This window comes from Microcebus murinus, chromosome 27 (assembly GCF_040939455.1).
Source record: "Microcebus murinus isolate Inina chromosome 27, M.murinus_Inina_mat1.0, whole genome shotgun sequence".
Lineage (NCBI taxonomy): Eukaryota > Metazoa > Chordata > Mammalia > Primates > Cheirogaleidae > Microcebus > Microcebus murinus.
In genome coordinates, this window is record NC_134130.1 from 12,469,569 (window position 1) to 12,482,289 (window position 12,721).

The window sequence follows — 12,721 nt, forward strand, 5'->3', positions numbered from 1 at the left end:
AATTTGTGAGTCTCTTTAATAGATTCCTTGGCATAAGATCATCTGGCCTATTTTACTGGTTTTTGTATTATTTTGTTCTGTTTTTTAATTTGTTTGTTTTTCAGAATTTTCTTTTTTGCAATGAGTTGAAATCAGCCTCCTTGTTATATTACCCACAGTCCTAATTCTATACTTTGGAATAAAACAGAGATGCATTAAACCATCCTCCATTCACCAAGTTATAAAAGCTACAGATCTAGAAATCATTCCTAATTCTTTCCTTTTCTTCTCCCTCCTATCCTTCTCTCACTGATTTAGTCCTATAAGTTCCAAAACTTATATATTTGATCCATCCACTTCTTTCCATTTTTACTGCCACTAGATGGTAGTCCAAGCCACCATCGTCTTTGACCTAGACTACTGTAATAGCCTTCTAAACAATCTCTGTATTTCAATTCGCATCTCTCTACAATCCATTTTCTATACCAGTGGTCTCCACATTGAAGTACATACACCCTAAACCAACACAAGATGATTCATTAGGATATAATAAGAAATAGCAGAAATTCTATTTATTTTATCTCATTCTTTTAAATTTTGTGTGTATCTTTTATAACTTTTAAATTAATCCTATATGCATGTGTGTAATTTATAAATAAATAAATATACACATATTGGGAGTCCATGCTTAAATATTAAATAATAATTTTCAGATATGTTCTAATTAACACAGAATGAGATTATTACTTATCCAAATTTGCACACTACCTTTAGATAATGTAAGATCTTATTAACATTTTAGATGTTATTTTTTTTTTGCTTTTTATTAAATTCATGTCTGATATATCCAACTTCTCAGATCCAGTTACACAGTCTTGTTTACCTAACACATTAAAATATTGATTTTTTTTATTTTTTTTATTCCTTCATATTATAGGAGTACAGATATTGTTAGGGTTACATATCTTGCCCCTGCCCCCCCACCCCCGCTATGCCAGAGCTTCTAGCGTGCCCAGCCTCCAGGTGGTGCGCACCGCACCCACCGTGTAAGTACATACCCTTCCCCTCCTCCCCCTTCCCCCTGCCCACCTCCCGATTACAGGTTTTTTTTCAGACATTTTGGTTACAATGTATATCTTTATTTCTCCCTAAAAAGGGATAGAGGTAATCCCTTCCCCCCCCCCAATGCTCGCCACTTCCTTAAGATGTGGGTCTCCCCCTACCGTAATCCCTGTTGAACACTACCATTTTTTGAGCACCGTAGTTTTAGTCAATCAGTACCAATTTGATGGCAAGTAGATGTGTAGCCCCTTTCCCAGATCTTGTGTCCGCCACACATTATACATGCAGTAATATGGCTCAACTGAGCAAATTAATAAATCACTAAGATTAATGCAAATAAATTAATGCAAACTTTAAGTGAGCCTAGCTGTTCATCTAGCTATGAGTATATCATGGAAGAGTATACAAAGCCAAAAATCTAGATCCTAGTGTAGAACCTCAGAACTTACAGCTTTAAAACTTGGGCAAGCCACTAAATTATTTGAGTTTTTTCTTTTTCTTTCTTTTTTTTCCCAGTTAAATGGAACACCCCTACCTGTTCTACAGAGTTGTAGAGAACAGAGAAGAGCATGTAAATGAAAATTTTCTATATTAACTGGCATTAAAGTATAAAATTATCATTCTTATCCCTAATTAAGAGTGCTGTTGTACAGTTGATATTCCATTATTTTATAAGAAACAGATCATATATATAATGGACATATATAATATATATATATGTATATATATAATGTCCATATAATGGACAGCTTTTTCAAATGCTAAATCATTCCTAAGCTGTTTACCTAAAAAATGAGAGAGACAGAGAATAAAGCTAACTTAGCAGTACTTTTCTTTTTGACTCTATCTAACTTGTTCTTTTTGAAATGCTCACAGATCATCTCCTTAAAAAATCATTCTCAAATTTCTCTGAGATCAACATAACTCTCACTATCCAGTTTACAAATCCTTCCTTACTTTAATTGGAAAATTAGAACAGATTCTCTTCTCAAGCCTTCTGGCATCGTTCCTCTGCTCCTTGATTTTTCAAAAAGTACTAATATTAACCCTTCCAAAGAACAGGGAGAGCATCGGACTTAGCCCCTCTTGTTCACAAATCAGTCTCACAGCCTGGTGGGGCAGGCTGAGATGTCAGGGAAAATACAACAACTTCTCCACACCTCTAATTTCCCATCTGTAAAATGAACATAAAAAATTCAACTTCTCACTGTTGTAGTGAGAATTAAATACAATAATGCAGATGAAAAAAGTCCATAAATTATAAAACTCTGTGCAAATGTTAGTGACACATGATTCAGCAATCTACTAATTGTAAAAGCCATCACTTATTAAAGGTACCCTCCTTACTAGATCTGTGCTCTCTTCCAATGCTCATAGCACCCCAATACTTATTATTATCCCTATTTTACAGATGAGCAAACTGAAGATCAGAGGGATTAAGTACTACCCAAAGTCACATGGGTAATGTGGAGCAGATTCAAACCCAGGTCTGTCTATTCCAAAACTTGTACCCATAACTTATGTCCCATATTTTACCCTAAACTCCTTCCTTTTTGGCCCCAGAAGCTGAAACTCATTTAAGCAGGAGCTGCCCTAAATATCTCTCCCATTGTAAGCTGCTGCCAAACTTTTTTGTTTCTGGTTCTAAATTTTCCAAGATGAAAACCATTCTATTTCTGGAGAAGACAGAAACCACATAGTTGATGAATAGCTCCGAACTCTCTTATTTATCTGCAGGCACAACACCATCTTCTAAAAGCAGCAAAATGCTTCTTTCCATCTTTTTTTTCCTGCAAACATTTCCTGAATTTTATGTTTTTTGATAAGCCTCTGTTCCTTATGCCTTTGCTACTAGGTGAGAAATGACAGATTTAATTAGAAGGACTGCAATTGCTTAGCTTTCCAATGAATTGAATAGAGATTCTGGTCGAATACATTTTCTGCATAATTATTTACTTAATAACCCATTCCTATGAATTCTTCCCTCAATTTTTACCTATACAGATGCATCCCTTTTTAATCTCCTCCAAGTTTACATGAATGAGTGTAGCCAATTTGTCATGTACTTGTACAAAATTAGTTGTTTCACAAGTGAATGTTTTGGAAGCTGGACTGAATCAAAAGTTATCAAGGACAATAACAGTGTCATCTGAATTTGGTGCTTATGTTTATGAAATCCTTACTTGTTTGGGAGTTCATTACATTTTAAATTACCATAACTGTGACTATTGTGAAACTTTGACAGGTAAATGACCAGGACAGCAGATAAGGTCCCTAGGGCTATGCTACTCTGTCACAGTGAGGAGATATGCAGCTCCCACAAAACCATCAATGGGTGACTGCAATTAACACTTCAAAGAACTCATAGTTTCATTACACTATCATTAGAACATTTAAAAATATATAGAACTATTTACCCAAGGTACAGATAATATGTTGGCCTTTCAGTTTAAATCACTATGGAAAAAGTTTTGTTTATGATCTCAGTATTCCTCTTTTTAATTTGATTCCAAGAATATCTTCATATTTACTTTGACAATTTTCTGCAACATTCATTTTCTTAGAATTTCTATATTTTCTATTTATAAAGTCTTTTTGAACTTATAACTATAGAAGCAATTACTTTTAAAATGTCATGAGTGAACAAGCATATCTTGTCTCAACTGAAAATTCATACATTTTTGTGATAATAACTGCTTCTGGGAAAAAAAAAAAAAAAAACCTTGGCAAAATAACCTTTGAAAAAAGAAAAATGCCAGAAATTAACATTCACTTAATTTTAACAAATAGGAAGGGTTACCATGTTTTCTTAGGTTATGAGTAACTATAATTTTTTATAAAGGAGACACTGTGAGAAACATACATAATAACTCATTTCCTGCTATTTTTGGAAAAATGTAATCTTTAGCACTAACTCAAACAATTACTGTAAAATGGCTTTTCAACAATAATGTATTGTGTAGTCAAAAGCCTTCTCTTTCTCATTTTAGAGATCTAACAGATTGGGAACTTAGTATGAAATGTTATTTGACAAACAGGAGATTTTTCTACAATTTTTGTGTTTCTTTTTAGTACTTCAGAGTTAGCTCAAAATAAATGATCTCAGGAAATGAATTAGGAGCTAATGTGAGGCCCCTAGGTTAAAAACAATGATATTAATAATAATACCCTAGTTCTAGATATCCTTTCTCTTATTGTGTTAGTTCTTTGGCATATGATTAGGAGATTAATAAAGTTTATTCAAATTAATTCTGTTACAAGAACTTTAAAAAGGCTTTGAGAAAAGTGTTGAAATCTTAGTTTCAAAAGTACTGATTTAGATTCACATGTATTTCAAATGTTAAATATGAAGCTAATTAGGATAAGACTTTTGAGTTAAGAGTAGAAAGGTTGAATTGGTCCTTTTAATACTTGGGGTAAAGTTTCTCTTCACAGACAATACTTAAACATTATTTAATTTAGGAATCACTGTTTTATGTAGAATATCTTCTTTATCCTGCCCTGACAAAACTTTTACTCTTTTTTCAAGATATCAGATACACACCGGACTACAGCATTCTATCATAAGACCTACCCAACCCAATTGTTTACCTCTGGACAACGCAACCCTACCTCAGAAGCTGAAGGAGGTTGGCTACTCAACGCATATGGTTGGAAAATGGCACCTGGGTTTTTACAGAAAAGAATGCATGCCCACCAAGAGAGGATTTGATACCTTTTTTGGCTCTCTTTTGGGAAGTGGGGATTACTATACACACTACAAATGTGACAGTCCTGGGATGTGTGGCTATGATCTGTATGAAAACGACAATGCTGCCTGGGACTACGATAATGGCATATACTCCACACAGATGTACACTCAGAGAGTGCAGCAAATCTTAGCTTCCCATAACCCCACAAAGCCTATATTTTTATACATTGCCTACCAGGCTGTTCACTCACCCCTGCAAGCCCCTGTCAGGTACTTCGAACACTACAGATCCATTATCAACATAAACCGGCGGAGGTATGCGGCCATGCTTTCCTGCTTGGATGAAGCAATCAACAATGTGACCCTGGCTCTAAAGACATATGGTTTCTATAACAACAGCATCATCATTTACTCTTCAGATAATGGTGGCCAGCCCACGGCAGGAGGAAGTAACTGGCCTCTCAGAGGTAGCAAAGGAACCTACTGGGAAGGGGGGATCCGGGCTATTGGCTTTGTGCATAGCCCGCTTCTGAAAAACAAGGGGACCGTGTGCAAGGAGCTTGTGCACATCACGGACTGGTACCCGACTCTGATTTCACTGGCCGAAGGACAGATTGATGAGGACATTCATCTAGATGGCTACGACATCTGGGAGACCATAAGCGAAGGCCTTCGTTCACCCCGAGTAGATATTTTGCACAACATCGATCCCATTTACACCAAGGCCAGAAACGGGTCGTGGGCGGCGGGCTACGGGATCTGGAACACGGCCATCCAGTCTGCCATCCGGGTGCAGCACTGGAAGCTGCTCACCGGAAACCCGGGCTACGGCGACTGGGTTCCGCCTCAGTCTTTCAGCAACCTGGGGCCAAACCGGTGGCACAATGAACGCATCACCTTGTCCACTGGCAAGAGCGTGTGGCTTTTCAACATCACGGCTGACCCGTACGAGAGGGTGGACCTGTCGCACAGGTACCCCGGGATCGTGAAGAAGCTCCTGCGGAGGATCTCCCAGTTCAACAGAACCGCGGTGCCCGTCCGGTACCCGCCCAGAGACCCCAGGAGCAACCCTCGGCTCAACGGGGGAGTCTGGGGCCCATGGTATAAAGAGGAAAACAAGAAAAAGAAGCCAAGGAAAAATAAGGCTGAGAAAAAGCAAAAGAAAAAGAAGATAAAGAAGAAGAAACAGCAGAAGGCAGGCGGCTCATTCCCAAACTGCCACTCGGGCCTTCCTCGGGGATAAGGACAGGTACTTCCTGTTTGCTTAAACTCAAGTCAGTTCTTATCTTTCAGCTGTTTGCTAGGTGAGCCAGCAAATTCGGCTCCAGAATGCCTCTGCCACACGTGTCAGGCTTGTTTTCATGTTGTGCCGCTCCAGAGACCTCCGCCACCTGGCCGCCACAGGGAAACGGGCCTGCTCGGTGCCCAAGGTGCTGCTGTCCCGAACCCCGCTTAGGGAGAATGGAGGTGCTCCTCTATGAAAGGGCACGATTGCAGCTGCTGTGCCTCAGTCACTTGACCAAACTCTATGCTTTAAATAATAGGAGGGGGTGACAACCTGCAGTCGACGAGCATGCTAATTCGATGGAAGTTACAGGGTAGCGTGATGACAACTACCTTTGATTAAAGTACAGTCAAAGATTTATGTCACCTCAAAGGCCTTGAATAATATATTTTCTTAGTGAATTTTTGTATCCCTGTCATATGACACTTGGGGTTTTTTTGATTAATTCTATTTCATGTACCATTTCCTTTCCTGTGAAAATAAGTTGGTTTTTTTTTTCACATGCGAACAGCTTGCACCTCATTTTATCATGCACGAGGGAATGTCAAATAAGAGTGTTTGAGCACACTGCCAACAATGAATGTAACTGTCGTCTGAATACTTTAATAGAATGACAATTCAGTATAAAGTACATAATTTATTTTTACAGAAGATATTAAATATTTTGTTTGCATAAAAAGTTATGCAAATGATTTTAATTTTATTTTTATTTTCTGCATGCCATCAAAAGAATTGTTTTACATTTCTTCAAGATTACCAAGCACTGTAATACTATAAATTGCTGTAATACTGTGTGAATTCATAGACTATAAAAAGAAAATTATTCCAAGAACATTATTATCATCATTGTTCAACCATAATTTTGAATGTAATAAGATGAATATATTCTTTACAAATTACTTGGAAATTCAGTATTTGTGCAGAGTTGAGACAACTTTATTGTTTCTATCATAAACTATTTATGTATCTTAATTATTAAAATGATTTATTTTATGGCACTAGCAAATTTAGTGTGGCTTTTCTGATCTAACCTCTAGATATAATTATTTCATTCATCTAATCAAACAAAAAACTTTATTAATAGGCAATTGAAGGTATGGTTTGCTAACAACCATAATAATATGATTTTACAAATAAGAGATGTTTCCACGTGGCTACTGCACGGAGGAAGATGTTCACCTATTAATAAATAACATTCATGATGACCTTATTCTTATAGAAAGTGGACCCTGTGAGGAGATACAGAGAAATGGGTTCTGCCTGGAGCAGTTATTATAAAAAACTAGTTTGAAATTCCCACATGCAAACATCATGAGGAGAATTAAAGGCATATCATCTGTAATGAAGTTTAGCAATGAGCATAGATTGATGTGGTTCTTATAGGCCCTGAAGTTTTCTCTCAAGTGTCCCCTCCTAATACAGAGGCCCCCTAAGCCTCACAGTGTACACTTGAAGAGTCACAGATGGCTAGAACTATGATCTGTGAAGTTACAACTGTGGTAAGAAAATGTGTGTGTTGGTATGACAGCACAGCATTACACAAATCTGTACCAACACAAGGGACTGTCCCTCACCGTTTCTGGAAATCTACAAAAGAATCTGTAAACTAGTACTGAAATTACTAAAGTGAATAAAATGATCTAAAAGATTTTAATCTTAATATTTTATTTCTAGAATTTATAACTCTTTTATTTTATAGTATAAAGTTGTATTTCCTGAAGTTTGTGTTTTGTCAACTGTATCTTTTTTTTTTTTTTTTTTTTGAGACAGAGTCTCGCTTTGTTGTCCAGGCTAGAGTGAGTGCCATGGCGTCAGCCTAGCTCACAGCAACCTCAAACTCCTGGGCTCGAGGGATCCTTCTGCCTCAGCCTCCCGAGTAGCTGGGACTACAGGCATGAGCCACCATGCCCGGCTAATTTTTTCTATATATATATCAGTTGGCCAATTAATTTCCTTCTATTTATAGTAGAGACGGGGTCTCACTCTTGCTCAGGCTGGTTTCGAACTCCTGACCTTGAGTGATCCACCAACTGTATCTTTTAAATGAGTCTTAAAAATCAAAAGAATATTGTCTGCGTCTTCCTTTCTTGGTGGCACATAAAATATTAATAATGTAATTTACAATAGATGGTATCTTATAAATTAAAAAAATATAGAGTAATCTAAACAAAGTTCTGAGGGAAATAAGCTTGGTAAATGCTGCATTAAACAATTAAAGGGGTCACTTTAATGTAGACTATCTTAGAGTTTTCAAAATCTTAGTTTGCACTCTAACTCTTTTACAGGAGAAATATTTTGTACTATATTTTCTAATTTATTTCACCATAAAAGTCTTCTTCTCTATAGCACACTGCACAGGACTGGGGTATTGAGAAGTTATTAAATGTATAGATATTGTAAACATAGGGAAAACATAGAATCTTCTAGAAGTTCCCAGAAAGACAAAAAAGTAGCAAAGAGGCAGACTAGGATTATGAAAACTAACTCATGCTGGAGCCCAGCAGGTATTACGTATTATGATATGATTTTAAGTTCTCTGAAAATGACCATAACTTTCTCAATGAATGAATTAGCCCATAGCTGTTTTTTGTTTTTGTTTTTTGTTTGTTTGTTTAATCAGAAATGGCTTTACAGATGCCGATCACTGTTTTAAAGAGAGTACCTGCCACCTGCTCATGACTCTAGGTAGGCTGTGGCTTAAGAGAAGTCTCAGTGTCTGAACCTTAAGAAACTAAAATCTAACGTAAGTCCTGTATAAATCACACACAAACAACAAATGTTTCCAAAATGCTGTTAAAAAATCACTAGGAATTTCAAGATGGTCAGGAAGGAAAACACTGTGCACTTGAGTTTTATGCCCTGATCACTGAAGCTATGTGAATATTGGGCATTTGTCCTCAGGTGTCACTCTCCTACACCGCGATCCTGCGGATGCATTTCTAGACTGTGTGTGGCTCTTTCAAGTGTAGACTGCGCCTCTTTTAGACCTCTGGCTTATTCTTAGGATTCCTAAAGAAACTCCCACTATCTTTGTCAGAAAATACTTTGTTAATATAGCTCTGTGTCTGGGGTGGGAAAGGATATAAAAAATATTCTCTTCAAATAAAAGTGAACAAGAACAAAAACATTCGTGGTACTTTTCAATCAGTGAAAACAACCACCTTAGGTCTGTCAACTGTCAAGTCTAACTAAAGGACTTGTTCCATCTATATTACATACTCTTTCCTCACTTTTCTAAAAATTGAGTGAATATTACAGTTTCCTCGACTAGACCCCTTTAAAAAATCTTAAGAATAGAGGGAAAACTGGGTCATTGGTACTTGAATAATTATACAATTACTTTTTTGTACTTATGCTCAGCATTAATCTATAAGAACCTTCCATATTAGTGGGTATACCTGGAATTTCTTTTTGTATTACTGAGTAATATTCCATTATATAGATAAACCACAAATTTTTTTATCCTTTCATATATTGATGGGCATTTGGGTTGTTTCCAGGTTTAAGCTAATACAACTAAAAATGCTATGCATTTTCACGTAGAAGTCTTATTTGGTTGTTCAAGGCAACCGAATTTGGCATCAAGATTAACTTCCTAAGCATTTTACTCACAGCATTTCTGAACACACGAATTGTGACTTTGTCAGTAGCAGTCAGTCAGGACGTTTGTCATCGGCAGAAAAATGCTGCTTTGCCAAAAGCAGCCACAATCATATGTCCTAAGCTAATAGCCACATTGTTTCCTGGAGGGAAATTACTTCATAAAATTCCCTCATTCATTCATTCACCAAATGTTTACTGAATCATACTATCTAGATGTTCTAGGTCAGGTGTCCTCAAACTACCGCCCCGTGGGCCACAAGCCGCCCGCCTAGGACATTTATCCGGCCCACCGGCTGTTTTTGCCACAGCTGCCTGTCCTGCTTAGCAGCCGACTAGTCCCGGGCCCACAGTGTACACTCTTCAACATTCTGAGGGACAGTGAACTGGCCCCCTGTTTAAAAAGTTTGAGGACCCCTAGAATCTAGGTACTTGGGATACATCCATAAACAAAATGGATAAAAATTCTTAGCCTTGAGCAGGTTACCTTCTAGCCAAGTGAGGCAGACAATCAATAATAAACATAGCTAATAAAGTTATATACTATATCAAGTAGTGTGAAAAAAGAACAGATCAGGATAAGCTTAGATCTGTATTGGCCAGCACATAAAATAATACCAGACTCATACTTAACACTCCATATATTTTTCGAATAAATAAATAAAATAATCATATGTATCCATATGTTTAGCTACATTTGCTTGGGTTTCTGCTTTCCATTTCTTATATAATGATTTCACTACTGAAAAATAGAACCAATCATCCCTAATATCTTTAACAGAAATGATATGAAATACAGAAGTTGCTAGCACTATAAAAAACTAATACTGGTGTTACAGCAAAAGCCAAGCAAAAATCATACAATAATGAGAGCAAATTTTGTCTATATCATCTTTATTATCAAACAGGGTAGAATACAGTTATTCTAACACTACTTTTACTATTACAGACTACATTAGCTTAAATGAGAGTTTCTTAAAAAAAAAAAAAAGGGATAGGGCTTAATTGTGAATAACTTTTTGTACCAAGTCATGAAAGGAAAAAGTATAATTATCAAATAAACCTCTAAGTCTTCACAGAATTATAAAGCTAAATGGACTATACCTCACATCCTTGGATATATTATTACAAATCTTTCCAATGTGGCAAAGCAGGAATTATACTTTTTTAGAGATATATTTTTCTTAAGCATTTTACTGGTTGTAGCATCTCTATGAAGTTGGTTGATTCATTGATTTAAAGCATGACACCAGAATGTCATCTTAGGTAGATTTTAACATATTTACCCAACTTTCAGTTTCACATCTGTGATTTGAAATTTCCGTACTCTCAAATTTACTACAGTCCTATTACATTTTTTTTCAGTTGGCTTATGCAATTTTAGATAAAATCAATCCCAATAATTGAAAAGGAACAAGAAAATGACAAAGACTCATTAGAAATGTCTACCCATCTACTCTTTGCAGAAATTTTTTAGCTGATAATTCTAAATGGAAAGCATCTTATCTCCTGAATCAAATAAGAGTAAAAGTTGTCTTTCAGAATAAAAATCCAAAAGCATTTATCAATATGACTCCTATCGTATTAATCTCTCTAGAAACCATGCTGTAAAAAGTAAAGCTTCTTCAGCCTTGAGAATTGTGAGCAGGGATACCTTCAACTGACCTTCTAAATCCTAAACAACTATGAGAAAGAAGTTTTCTATAACCCATTTTTTTCAATAGCTGGGCACAGTGGCATGTGCCTGTAGTCCCAGCTGCTCCAGAGGCTGAAGGAGGAGGGTCCCTCAAGCCCAGAAGTTAGAGGCCACAGGGCACTATGATCGTGCCTGTGAATAGCCACTGTACTCCAGACTGGACAACATAGCAAGACCCTATCTCTAAAAGACAAACACACAAAAATTTTATAACCAAATTTTAAAAACTTCATTTCACTTAGTATCTGAAACTATATTTATTTCATGTCATCGTCACCAAAATTTCTAGAGGCTCCCTTTTGGCAAAAATCATAGCGTAACTTGGCAGTCATGCAGACGTATTCTGTCTCAAAGGCATACTTACTAACATTTCTCTATTTTTAGCTTTTCCTGATTGGAACAGTCCCCTGTAGTACCTATGGGGTGGAGAATTACAAGCATAAAAAGTCCTACATTAATTTTTACTGTGCATTTGGACTTAGTAGCAACAAAACAACAGTGTTTTATTACACTTTTTTTTTTCTTTTCTTCAAATTTTGCCCTAAGTCCTTAATAGTTAACTTAGTATTTCAGAGATCAAGGTCACAGTTGCCAAGGTGTCCTGTCCTCCCCAGCTGGGAGCAGCAGCCACAGTGGCGGTAGGGACAAGGTGAGGGGCGGGTGGCCCCTTGCCCCCACACTTGCCAGCATCCAGGCGGGGCGCAGGCTGGGTCTCTCTATCTTCTCACAATCAGCCCTGGCTCCACAGTTTATTTTCTTGGTCCCTTTGTGTGGGGCGCGGTGGCAACGCCATTCCAAGATGGCGCCCGCTTCCTGGTCACACCCTGCTGTAAGTCTGACAAACAAGTGTTCAGCGCATGTGCAAAGCGTTGTCTCCTCCTCAGAACTGGTTGGCCAATCAGATTATGCCTGGTGTACCTAGTGCCTATATAAGCCCGCTCCGAGAGCTCCTCGGGGTCTTCCGCTTGTAACCAGATAAGCAATCCCCATTAAAGCGCTGTCAGAAGAACTCCGGTTGCCGTGTCTTCCTTGCTGGCGAGGCGGGCGCGACACCTTTGTCCATCCCTGAGTCCCACGTCCCTTTCTGCCACACAACTAGGCACGCTATGCCTGTGTCCAAGAGAAATAACAACATTCAGAACCCTCCCCTCCGGAAGTTCCCCGGAATAAAGGGATGAGTGTGTAGATCTCTCCTCGTTCCCTGGTGATGAGAAGGCCCTAAACCTTAAAGGAGCCCAGGAGATCAGAGCCTGGGAGAGTGAGGGATGGGGAAAACAGACAAAGTGTTTCCACTCGAGTAAGCGGGTTACATCTCCCTTCAAGTCCAAGCAGCTTGCAGCTGCAATACCCAAAACCTACTCAGCTTCGGGAACTATAATAATTAATGCCTCCTCCTTCCGCCCAGAGG

General features: G+C 37.8%; 1 protein-coding gene across 2 annotated transcripts in view; it reads left to right on the forward strand.

The window, feature by feature from the left end:
* Positions 1 to 12,322, forward strand: part of ARSJ (arylsulfatase family member J) — a 57,418-nt gene extending 45,096 nt beyond the window's left edge. The window contains exons 2-3 of one of the 2 annotated variants that reach the window (XM_075998381.1): positions 2,453 to 2,528; positions 4,571 to 12,322. In XM_075998381.1, the coding sequence (XP_075854496.1) occupies positions 2,506 to 2,528; positions 4,571 to 5,975 (1,428 nt within the window). In that variant the 5' untranslated portion in view covers positions 2,453 to 2,505 and the 3' untranslated portion in view covers positions 5,976 to 12,322. The remainder of the gene's footprint in view (positions 1 to 2,452; positions 2,529 to 4,570) is intronic. The other variant, XM_012779791.3, reaches the window with a different exon arrangement.
* Positions 12,323 to 12,721: the final 399 nt, after the last annotated feature.